The sequence below is a fragment of the Hyperoodon ampullatus genome (assembly GCF_949752795.1).
Source record: "Hyperoodon ampullatus genome assembly, chromosome: 11".
In the NCBI taxonomy this organism is placed as follows: Eukaryota; Metazoa; Chordata; class Mammalia; order Artiodactyla; family Ziphiidae; genus Hyperoodon; species Hyperoodon ampullatus.
Genome location: NC_136924.1, coordinates 56706487 through 56718075, shown reverse-complemented (window position 1 = coordinate 56718075; position 11589 = coordinate 56706487). Strand labels below are relative to the sequence as shown.

The 11589-nt window shown below is 44.6% G+C and overlaps 1 protein-coding gene across 12 annotated transcripts; it reads right to left on the bottom strand.

Annotated features, from left to right (window-relative positions):
* Positions 1 to 3159: 3159 nt before the first annotated feature.
* On the bottom strand, positions 3160 to 10660 carry LETMD1 (LETM1 domain containing 1; the record flags this gene model as incomplete). 12 transcript variants are annotated; one of them, XM_079715505.1, is made up of 9 exons in its annotated part: positions 3632 to 3806; positions 4691 to 4787; positions 5230 to 5382; positions 5482 to 5583; positions 5707 to 5893; positions 7422 to 7504; positions 8101 to 8216; positions 9838 to 10010; positions 10539 to 10660. In XM_079715505.1, the coding sequence occupies 9 exons, from the start codon at positions 10658 to 10660 to the stop codon at positions 3736 to 3738; spliced, it is 1104 nt and encodes a 367-aa protein (XP_079571631.1). The 12 variants fall into 12 exon arrangements, with proteins under 12 accessions (XP_079571625.1, XP_079571629.1, XP_079571631.1 ...); XM_079715504.1 differs by having other exon boundaries at positions 8062 to 8216; positions 9838 to 9989; XM_079715506.1 differs by having other exon boundaries at positions 9838 to 9989.
* Positions 10661 to 11589: the final 929 nt, after the last annotated feature.

Here is an 11589-nt window from a genome sequence, read left to right as displayed (position 1 = left end):
CTAGAGAGGAGGGGGTGAAAGGGTCTCTGCTTCTGTACAAAACATCCAGGATCTATAAAAATTTAACCTGCGTTCCCTGGGCCCCTATTTGGTAAATAAGTTAATATTTGACATGTTTGGTGTTCTCTGACCTGTTCCCCACACTGGGGATTCCTGGTCTTAACTTGAATTGTTTCTTTCACATGTTCTTAGGTACTAGAGTTAAACTGGTCTTGTGTTTTTTTTACCCCTCTGTCCTTTTTCCTTTGAAGGGAAAAAGCTAGATTGGCTGGGGATGTGGCATCAAGAGCCTGAGTCTTCTGTATGTGTCTAACCCCAGCTCCATCAGGCAGCTTTAGTCTGGGGCTCACACATCCCATGGGAGGCCTATATAGAGCATTAACCTGTGTCCAAAGGAGGCAGCAGGAACAGGCTGCTGTCTGGAAAGATGACTTTGTGCCATGCTTGCTTTTTCACCCAGGTTGTCCCCCACCCCCACCCCAATTTGAGAAATTTGAGCTTTAAAGGAATGTAGGATGTGGCAAGTTCACCGACTAGTTTTTGTTTCCTTTTTGTATCTGCCCTCATGGTCCCTCTTGGATATACAGGGTTAGAGTTCTTACACAATGTTCTTATACTGTTCACCCCCAATAACTGCAAATGCTTATTGGATCCCTCCCATCTCGATATATAAAGATTGGAAGCCAAACCGGTTCTTAAATGCTACATACAACTTCCAGGTTCTGAAGAAGTCAAGTTCTGACTGTAACCTTTGAGGTCTATAGAGTGGGACTCAGATTCAGTTTGTACCTGAATTAGGGGGGATATGGTTCCTGTTCTCTTATGTCCTGCTTACGTTCCAGGATGTCCTCCATTGAACGCCACTGAATTCTTTTTACTAGCAAAGTTATCTTTGCCTTTTTTATTTCATTCTTTTTTTATGGCCTCTGTTTGAAGAGGGAGGCAGTAGGGAGCAAAACACTCTTCTTTAGCATCCTTTACACCATGCTTCATTACTGCTATTGGTTTATTAACCAGGAAAAAAAAAGTAAAAAACTTTTTTTTTTTTGGTGGAGGATGTAACTGTTCCTACTTATCTTGCTCATAAATCATAAAGCCTTTTCTTGTGGGATCTTAAGGCCCTGGTGTCTGAAAGCAACCTTCACGTACATCACAGCAGCATTTCACCTATCAAACCTAAACTGAGCCTGAAAGACCTCATACTTAACACAGATACATCTTTTAACGCATTCTGCCTCTCCTGTTCATTCCTGTTTTTGCTGGGTTTTACATGTGCAGGGGAGTTAATAAGTCATAGGCCTTTATCTCTCCCCATCCTCTAGTCTCGAAATAGAGTTGAGAGTCTGAAGTACCTGAGATCTAGGTGTTATCCTGAACTGAGCTATACTCTGCCACCTTAGACTGGTCCCCTGAGATATAAGACTGAAGTTTAATTGGGACTTTGGAGAAAAATGTTTCTAGAAGTTTGCGTTGGAAGGTGAAGGTGAGCGTCATACATTCCCTCCTTAGGAAGGCTCCAGCCTAAGCTAGGGAGTGGATTTCACCTGTTCAGTAAGACACACATTTGGGATCAAACCAAGAATTTGCATCTAACTAGACTCATTGCCAACCTCCCAAGATAATTTGATTTTTCTGAAAAACTAGTTTCTTAATATAAGTCCATCCCTTCATTAACTCTGCAATTCTGACTCACCTATCCAAAGCTTTTAAATGCTAAATATTAACGTTTAGCATTAACTGTCTTGTCAAGCAAAGGGCCTCTTCTACAAACCTGATCCATCTCGTTTCTGGTGCTACCTGAGTTGGACAGAATTATAGTTCATGGTTGCTAGAAAGGCTAGGCCTCTGATCACAGAGGCAGAGAGCTTCAGTCCCACTTAGTCTAGGCCTAGATCAAAAATGATTATTACAACGCTTAATTATTTTCCAATTTCCTTTCTCACATACTGTACACAGGTAGTATTTTCAATGTGAATCCAAAGCTTGTCTGGTTCTCTGAAAAAAAAAATTTTTTTTTTGCCTTTTAGGTCCTTTACATTGTGATAATGCTGTATTTAAAGAGAATATTTAAATGTAATATTAAAGAAATATTCAAAAGAATGGTGTGTTATTCTTTATCTTGGCAGACCACAAGTCAGTTACTTGTTAGAGAAAAGATGCTTCTCTAGCATTGTATATAAAACCAATTAGGTCAGTTAAGGATTAATGTTAACAATAGGAATGTTTTATGGTGGAAAAATAGAACATTCTTTGGAGCATCAAGAGCTTTACTTGCATCATAGGCCCTAACATACCTTTTCAGCTGAAGCAGGCCTTGATCTGCCCTGCTGGAGCTTTTCCCACCTCAGTCCCTACTCTTGGGGCCCACTTTGTAATTCCATTACTTTACATATATATATATGTATATATATATATGAAATTCTCTATTCCTGGTTACCATCTTATAACCCAGCAAGAGGATCAACTTCAAATTAGCTCCTTTGTCATTTCCATCCCATCAGAAGGTTCTATTCCAACCAGTTATCTCACCATTAGTTAGCTTATGTCAGTCAGTCTTGTAAAAGGAGCCTTAGTAAAATGATTAGGGTATGCATAAGTAATTTCCAGCAACTGGTTTCAGGCAGTCTTTACTTGAGCTTAAAAACAGTGCTTCATGCGTTTACAATAAGTTACTACAGGTCACTGATGCACACAGACAAAAGCTGAACCCAACTTACTATCTCAAAGTAGACCTCTCCTGGTCTCCAGGGCTGGGCAGTAATTAGTACCTTACAGGATTGATCCATGGCCCAAAGAAGGCAGCCACTGTCACCTACAGTTGGATCACTGCAACACAGTGGAAGTAGCAAAGCGTTTAAGATCCACAGGGGCTGTAGCCCAGTCCAGAAATTAAGAGAGGGAGGGGAAGGCTGTAAACACTTGAGTCAAGAAGCGCTTGTATTTCCTTTTATCTTTCCATTAGAATGTTCCCATAAGTTATTTACTTAACAAAAAAAAAGTTAAGGTGCTCAAAGGATTTGAAAAAAAGGGAAGTGGTTATCCCTGTGAGGGGAACAAAAAATAAAAAATCCCTATTTTTGGTCATATCAAAGTGCTGACGGGGGCATCAAAGTACATGCATGGATATAAAGGCTCCAGTTTAAGTAGTGCTGTTCCCCTCATCAGCCAGAAACTGTCTTGAACAAAAACAGCTGTAACGGGGCTTCCCTGGTGGCGCAGTGGTTGAGAGCCCGCCTGCCGATGCAGGGGACACAGGTTTGTGCCCCGGTCCGGGAAGATCCCACATGCCGCGGAGCGGCTGGGCCCGTGAGCCATGGCCGCTGAGCCTGCGCGTCCGGAGCCTGTGCTCCGCAACGGGAGAGGCCACAACAGTGTGAGGCCCGCGTACCGCAAAAAAACAAAACAGCTGTAACAAATGTGGCAGTGCGTGAGGACTCCCACCTGGGGCAAAAGCTCACTTCCTGGGATCCGAACTTAAAACACCATAGTAAAAGCCCAATACAAAGGCTGCTGCCAGCTCCAGCAAATTCTGAGGAAGTTGGGATGGCAACCCTCCTCTCTTGGGCCGCCCCGGTAGGAGGGTTTCTTTCAGTTCCAGCTGCCACACGGGCACCTGCTCCTCTGCCTTGCACACGCCTAACAGGGCACACACTCTTTGCTGACAAGTGCTGTTTGGTTCCACGCTGCTGGACTACGTGACTGCATGCAGGACAATGCCACCCGCTTCTTGTCGGCTCAGCGCCTTGTCCCAATGTAGTTGATGGAAAGCAGGACCACATTGTGTAGCAAGAGGGACAGCTCAGCTTCTGAAAACAACATCAACATTAATGGTTTGGCCAGGGAAGAGTCTGCCTTCCAGCTACCTTGTTATGCAGGGCTTGACACCAGAGGCAGAAAGCCAAGTACAGGGAGGTGTGACATTAAGAGGCCACTATTCTCAAAGTTCCCCTGCTTCATTCCAGTCCCTGCATGTACACTTTCTTTCCTTCCACCAAATATCTATATCTACTTGATTCTCATGTGATGGCAGTAGAAAATTCAGAGATGGTAATGGTACTAAACCCCACTGTCACCCTTCGGAATTTTCTGGTAGAAGTTGGTCCTCGAGGGACATTTCTCAGCCCCAAGGAGATTAGTAGGCCTACCCTGATGTTCAGAGGCTTAGAAGATATCGAGGCCTAGCCAAAGGTTCCAAACAGGAGACCCATAGGTCTAATACCCACCCGCAGATACTTTTTGTTTAGGCAACTGAGTGTTTTCATTCTGAATTTGAATGCCTTGGGACTGGTGCTTCTCCCTGAGTTACATGGCAAGGTCTGGAGACATTTCTGGCTGTCAGAACTGGGTGAGGGGGTGCTACTGTCATCTAGTGGATAGAGGCCAGGGATGCCTGCTGTATCGTCTTATAATGCACATGACAGCCTCCACAGCAAAGCATCAGTAGTGCCAAGGTTGGGCAACCCTGCTTCACACTCAGGTTCCCACAATTCCTAGTCCTCCCTCTTGTCTTGCACAGTCTACTTCATTACCTGCCTAGGCCCTGTAGGCAAGTGGGTCTGCGCCCTTTCAATTAGACGTATATATTAGATAAGGGTCTCACGCTACTTAATAATGAACTCTCAAATAAAACCTCAGAATAAAATACAAAAATGACTTGGATTTTAGTGGCCTAACCACAGGCATGTCTCACCTTTCAGGCTGCAGGAAAGCTGTAGCCATTCTCCCAGCCAAGCTCGACACCTCTCTTCAGCAATATGGGTGGAATTCAGGCCACGAAGATAACAAGCCTAGATCGCTCAGAAGAAAAACAATCCTTAATTATCACAGAGCAAGTATGCCAAGGAAGTATAAACCCAGAGAATCCCAAATCCCCTTTAAATAAATTAAAACCTCATCCCCAGAAGAAACCTTTCACCAAGGCAATATGAACTCTGATGGACAGGATGAGAAGCAAAAAGGCCTATACAATCTAAAACAATAGATCTAAAGTGTAGTGTCCTTGCTTTTTGAAGGGCCAGAAGAAAACATACATAAACCAAAATTATTGTGGGCAACTCCTTCCCACTAGTTAAATTCACTCAGAAAAAAAGACATAGAAATGAGGTGAGAGAATAAAGAGCCTGGGCTCTGCTGTAACAAGCAAGACAAGGAGCTCCTTGGAAGCTCCCAGCCCCGTGAGCTCAAAAGCCCACCAAGGACTGCAGATTGATATTGCAATCAAGCGCTTACCGACTTCACCTCCTGGGCAGTCAGCTGACCAATCCCCAGCTTTGCCAAAGCCTTGTCCAGTTGGTGAATCACAGTGGTATGAGTCTTTAAACGGTATCTCAACAAGACAGGAGGCAGATAAGGTGTGAGAAGCATTGCTCGACTCAAGGCTTTCTGTGACACAATATAGGGGGAGAAAGTCAACTCGGTGTTACTGCAAGTAAGACCTGAAGCGAGGTGAGGCCATGGAATAGAGAAAGCCTCAGTGCTCACCATCTGCAAAGCATGGAGCTGGTTCATGCCCAGAGGATGGTTAGAGAAACACTCTCTCAGAGCCAGGATATCATGTATTGCTGGGTGGGTACCACGTTGCATCTTGGGAGAGGTAAGAGATGGGTAGATGTTAGGAAGGTCCAGACTAGCCTTCTTACCCAGTTTTAGTGCACGCTGGATCTAACAAGATTCCTGGTTTGCAGGAAGGGTTAATTGGAGGAATACCTTGGTGCACAATTCTGTCATATGCCACCGGAGTCCTGAATCAGAAATGAGAGGGATAACCTTTTCTAAATAACAAATAATTTCTGGGTGGGACTGCTTCCGGAGAGTATGATAGATATCTAAGAAATCAATTTGTTGCTTTGGGGTCCAGAAATGTTGGATCAGCAGTTGCCTAGGAAACAGGTACCTGAAAAGAAAAGGAATCACAAAGTCACTTGCTGAAACTGGCATCTTTCAAAGTGACCTAAGAAAGCATTTAGCAGACATGAATGCTTGGAGGAAGAGATGGAAACACTATTTCCCTACCTTTCTGTTCTTTCCTGTAAATGAGTGTCAGACCAAGGTTTAAAGATACACTGAAGCGCAATTTCAAGCAACGTTACTGAGGTTATGTAAAAGGAAGCAGTAAGGGAACAGCCTTGTACGCAGCGATCAGAAAAATGACTCCTTTTGAATCAAAGCATGTGATGAACATATTTTGGACAAAGCTGCAGACAGAGCTGGATTTTGTATGTGACGTTGACAACCTCAAACTGTTCACAGTCCCTATGTATGTACAAAATGGAATTCCTCTAATTCATTTCTCTATACAGGCGGTGGTTTTAAAACATGGTCACAAATTCCCTGGCACTCCTCTTATTGAGAAGTGAGGTCTGTGCCTCTGGTTTTTAAAATCTGGGTGAGTGCATCAACCACCAGAATAGAGCAGAAGTCTTTGTGACTTCCAAGGCTGGGTTATAAAAGGCCATGCAGGTCTTCCCTGGTGGTGCAGTGGTTGAGAGTGGCTTCAGTAGTTACAGCGTATGGGCTCGGTAGTTGTGGCTCATGGGCTCTAGAGCGCAGGCTCAGTAGTTGTGGCACACGGGCCTAGTTGCTCCGCGGCATGTGGGATCTTCCCAGACCAGGGCTCGAACCTGTGTCCCCTGCATTGGCAGGCGGATTCTTAACCACTGTGTCACCAGGGAAGCCCCATGCAAATTCTTATTTGCTGGAACACTCATTCTTAGAGCCCTAAGCTGCCATGTAAGAAGTCCCGCTGCCCTGAAGCCACCACATTACAGAGGCCATATGCAGGCACCTTTGTTGACAGTTCCAGTCTTCCAAAGCCATCCCGGCTAAGGCACCAGACCTAAGAGTGACCTTAGACTGTCCAGACTAGTCCATTCACCAGTTTTAACTATCACTGATGGACAAGGGAAAAAAATCTTTCAACTACCTGAGCCCTGCCCCATAAAATCATGAAAATGGTGGTTGTTTTGAGTTATTACGCTTTGAGGTTGTTTGTTATACAACAATAGATAACTAGAACAACATGCAAGGTCATAGTTTAAACCTGTCATCTTCAGATATAAGGTAAAGTAATAAAGATTTGTATTATCAGAATATGAAATGCATTTTCCTCCTGAAGAAAAAAAATTGTCCCAAGTTGCTATGCTTCTAAGAGAGTGGGTTGCTGCCTCTAGGGATGATGGAAAAGATCATTATCTTATTTCACATCATACAGGAGAGCTAAGAGACAGGGAGAAGCCAGGCCACCTACTCCTACAGCCCTCGCAGTAACCCAGCTGGCTTTTATGAACCTTGGGCTAATGAGAAAATTGGAGCAGCAGTTTGATAACCTCTGCCTAACTTCTGAAATGGAAAGTTCCTAATTTGTAGTTAAAAAAAAATCTACATATCTTCAGTATGCCGGAGAGACAGAACTCTGTACTCACATTAGCAAGAAGACCAGGTAGTTGGCAAAGGGTGGAATGGAAAGAATACCTAGGAAAAGACACTTGGTGACGTCTCGACGGAACTAAGCAGAAATAAACACAGATGCAGTTTTAACCCAAGTAAGTTTTTAGTACAATGGACAATCCCTCCACCCCACTGTGCAGTAAACTTCTATTAGAGCCCAGGTAAGGATCGAGGTTATTTCTACCTCTAGTTGGTAAGTTCCTTAAGGACAGGAGCCCTGATCTGTTTACTTTTGTATCCCAAACAACATCTAATACAGGGCCTGTCAGTATACCAAATCCCTAAGTAAATTCTTCCTGATCTACAGAATGGTCCTAGATTCTTACTCTCAGCTTCAAAACTACCATCAAGTTACCACCAAATACTACTTTCCTGCTGCCTTTGGATCCTTCCTTGCAGATTTTTATATGTTCAGAAACGAACTGGACTTTACTGTTCACAACTTTTATTCAGAAAGTGTTCCAGAAACTCTACGGAGCTCTGCTATGGAGGCTCACAACTCTGAATGAAATGATTCTGACAAATGATCTGATATCATGGCAAGGGGCAACAGCTTGGTCAGTGGTGAAGAAAATAGGAATGAAAAGACTTGAGTTCTGGGTTAACTTTAATTATATCACCGTAAACTTCTGGATATCTGCCCTTGGCGCATACCTGTCTCAAATGCTCCATCTCCCGGTATGAAAGTTGATGAAACTTTATATTGTGCTTCCACATATTTGTCTTTATTCTTCTAGCCTTTTTGGCATCAGCCCATAACATCTGCAATCCTACCTCATTAAAGTAGAGGACAGAGTGTGATGTTATCCCAATCTGATTACCACAGCCTTTTGTTCCATGTTCACCCACAACACACACTTGTCCCTCCCTCCCCAATGCTACTCTAAATCAAAGCTTTAAGCTAGGTCACTTGAAACTCTTGTGAGGCTGACCTATATTTCGTTTCTTATCCTTCTCCCCTCTGCCCCCTTCCACCCCCCTGCCCCCCAGCATATCACCTCTCTTCCTGCCAAGCTGGCGTTCTGTGATCTACCAGGGAATGGTCTCCCTCTTCTGGTTCATTACTCACTCCCTTTTAAAAATAAAAATTCAAAGCTCTTTAACCTCAGGAAGTCTTGCTCAATTAACCCTTTGTATATCTCAACCAGATATTAACTTATCTCCTTTCTAGAACACTTTTATAATTACTGGAATTCAACATATTTCTAAGATTGCATTTTCTCTTCATTCCAAGATAATCCTTACACTGATCTAGAACTTTAGTTTATAAAAATGTTTTCCTATTTATGAATGAAATGGTATAATGTCTAGGTTGGCTTCAAAATAATACAGGAGAAAGCCAATGTATAAATGATATGACTGGTGGCTATGAGTCAGTAATTGTTGAAGTGAGGTTGAGAATATGGAAGTTCATTGTATTACTCTACTTTTGTGTTATGTTTGAAATTTTCTATAATAAAAGGCTTAAACACAAACAACCAAAATGCTTTCACACTCTTTTTTTCATTTGATTCTAGTTATAAATCGGGGAGCAGACAAAGCAGCCATTCTTATCTCCACTTTACAGCTTTTGCAAGTACATGAAGCTAGTAATAATTATGATAATATTCAGAGCTGACAATGTGGGAGTTTACTATAATTGGTGTTATGATAAAAAAAAAGTATAGAGTATAATAGTTATAGCTGCACTTACTGAGCACTTACTATGAATCAGGTCCTAAGGACTTTACATGTATGGATTTATTTAATCTTCATAGCCATGCAGTCAATAGGTAGGTTCTATTACTACCTTCATTTTACAGATGAGAAAACCAAAGAACAGAGAGGTTAAGTAACAAGTCCAATCACACAGCTAGTGACTAGTTGGGATTTGAACCCAGGCAGTCTGGCTCCACAGTGGACACCTGACACTGTACCATCTCCTAGTAACTAGCAGAGCTCTGATTTGAACCGAAACATTCAGAAACCAAGTACATGTAGTGCTATTTCCACAACGTGCTACCCAGGAGAGATCTGTGACAAACATTAGACCACATTTTCTTACAAGCCAAGTCAACTGGTAAAGCACAGGGCAGGTCTGTGCAGCTATAGATCTCTGCCCTTGTGCACGACAAATAATTTCTACTATAGTCAGATGTGTGGTTAAGAAAAGTGAAAAAATACCTATAATCCTCCTGGGTGCTGTCAGAAGTTGTTTCTCAACATACCTTTCTAGAAACATCAAGAAGGGCTAACTTATAAGAAATAGTTTAATGCTCAAGCATTTATGAAACAGAAGACATACCAGCTTACACCCCCATCGCAGAGCCTGCAAGTGATCTTACTTATTCTAATTCTCTGACACTGCCCAAGAGCTGATTCAATGGATTTTTATTTTAGTTTTGTCTTTACCTTTCATGAAGATTGTATACAGGACATAGAAGCGGGGGAAATGACGACCCAAGAAACGATGGTATTTCCCATTAATCACTTTTGTCTTGGTCACCACGTAAGAGATCAAGCTCTTCACATCTGCCTTTGGAGAAAGGTGAAGCTTTGAAGACCTACAAGGAAGATGAAAGAGGCTATCTGTGAACCAGTCCTGGAAGCCCCTTCACGCCTGGGGTCCATAATGTAAAACATCTGCTTCAGAGAATGTATGCTAAGACCTGAAACTTCTGAAATCCAAAGATCTTGAGATTATGGAGAGATAAGCAGTCAGACTGAGAAAAACAGATAGGGCAGATGAGAGGCCAGGAAAGAATGGATGTCGCGGAAGTGGTGAGTCTGGAGAGAGCGGAAGGCCTGAGGGACAATCTGAGCAGCAGGCTAAAGCCAGAGAGGTGAGATCCAGATAAGTAGCAGTAAAATCTGAGCCGGAAAAGGGAGGCTCAGGACACGTGGGGAATTCAGACAACATGGGGCACTGAGAATTGAGAGGGTCACGAAGCCAGGTCTCTAGCAGGGATCCCGGTGCGAATTCTGAGCGGCAGAATAAAAATCCAGGGGCCGGGGCGTGGAGCCCTGAAAATTAAGAGACAGCATGCAAACAAAACTGAGACACTGGAAGAGCCTGAACGTCAAAAATGCTTTTCTCTCTCCAAGTCCCTCACCGAAGGGCCCCCCAGGCCAGGCCAGAGCGAACAAACTGCAGCCTCCGGGCGACATAAGGTCCAGGGGGCCCCGCCGAACCCCACAAAGCAGCCCGAGCGCACCACACTCTAGAGACCGCCATCTTCGCAGTGAGGGAGGGGCAGACGAGAGTAAGTCGTCTTCAGGTCAAAGTTCCCGTACGTTGCGTTCGTTTGACAACGCATGCGCCTTTCCTGAGAGCTGATTGGTAACCATAGACCGTTCGCCTCGCGCAGCCCGGGCGAGGAGCGGACGCTAAGGCTAAGTTCGGAAGGAGGGCCAGGATTGGACGCCGCCAGCACTTCCTGGTTTAGAGGCGCCGGAAACCGGCTGTCCCGGAGGAAGCGAGAGAGTATCTGCCCTTGGTTGGGTTGTGATCCTGAGAATGTCTTCTCTTTGAGGGCCTCGTGACCCCTCGCGATGCTCTAGGGCCTCCGGGCTTCCTAGCGCCGCCGCCCTTGCTCTCTGTCCGTATGCGGACTTCGGGCCCTTGGCGCGGCAGGTGCCGGAGGTTAGGAAGGGCCTGTGTCCACGGTGCCTCATGGGGGTTGGGAAGACCCGCGGCGCCCTCTAGTGCCAGTCAAAGTTTGCAGCTAAGGTTGGATGCCTGGGAGCCGCCTCTCTGTGGACCAAGTCCGCTCTTTCTTTTTTTTTTTTTTTGCGGTACGCGGGCCTCTCACTGTTGTGGCCTCTCCCGTTGCGGAGCACAGGCTCCGGATGCACAGCCTCAGCGGCCATGGCTCACGGGCTTAGTTGCTCCGCGGCATGTGGGATCCTCCCGGACCGGGGCACGAACCCGTCACCCCTGCATCGGCAGGCGGATTCTCAACCAGTGCGCCACCAGGGAAGCCCCGCTCTTTCCTTTTGTAGGCGTTTTTCAAAGTAGGTCTGTGGGAATAATGTCTTAAGGTAAGTGCCTCCTGAAGACCAAGCTCGGGTCTCAGCCTTAATGTCACTTTTCTGAGAGGCGCTCTCCGACCAGAGGGACATACATTTTCTCCCACCAGCCTGTGTATTTTTTTAAATAGCACT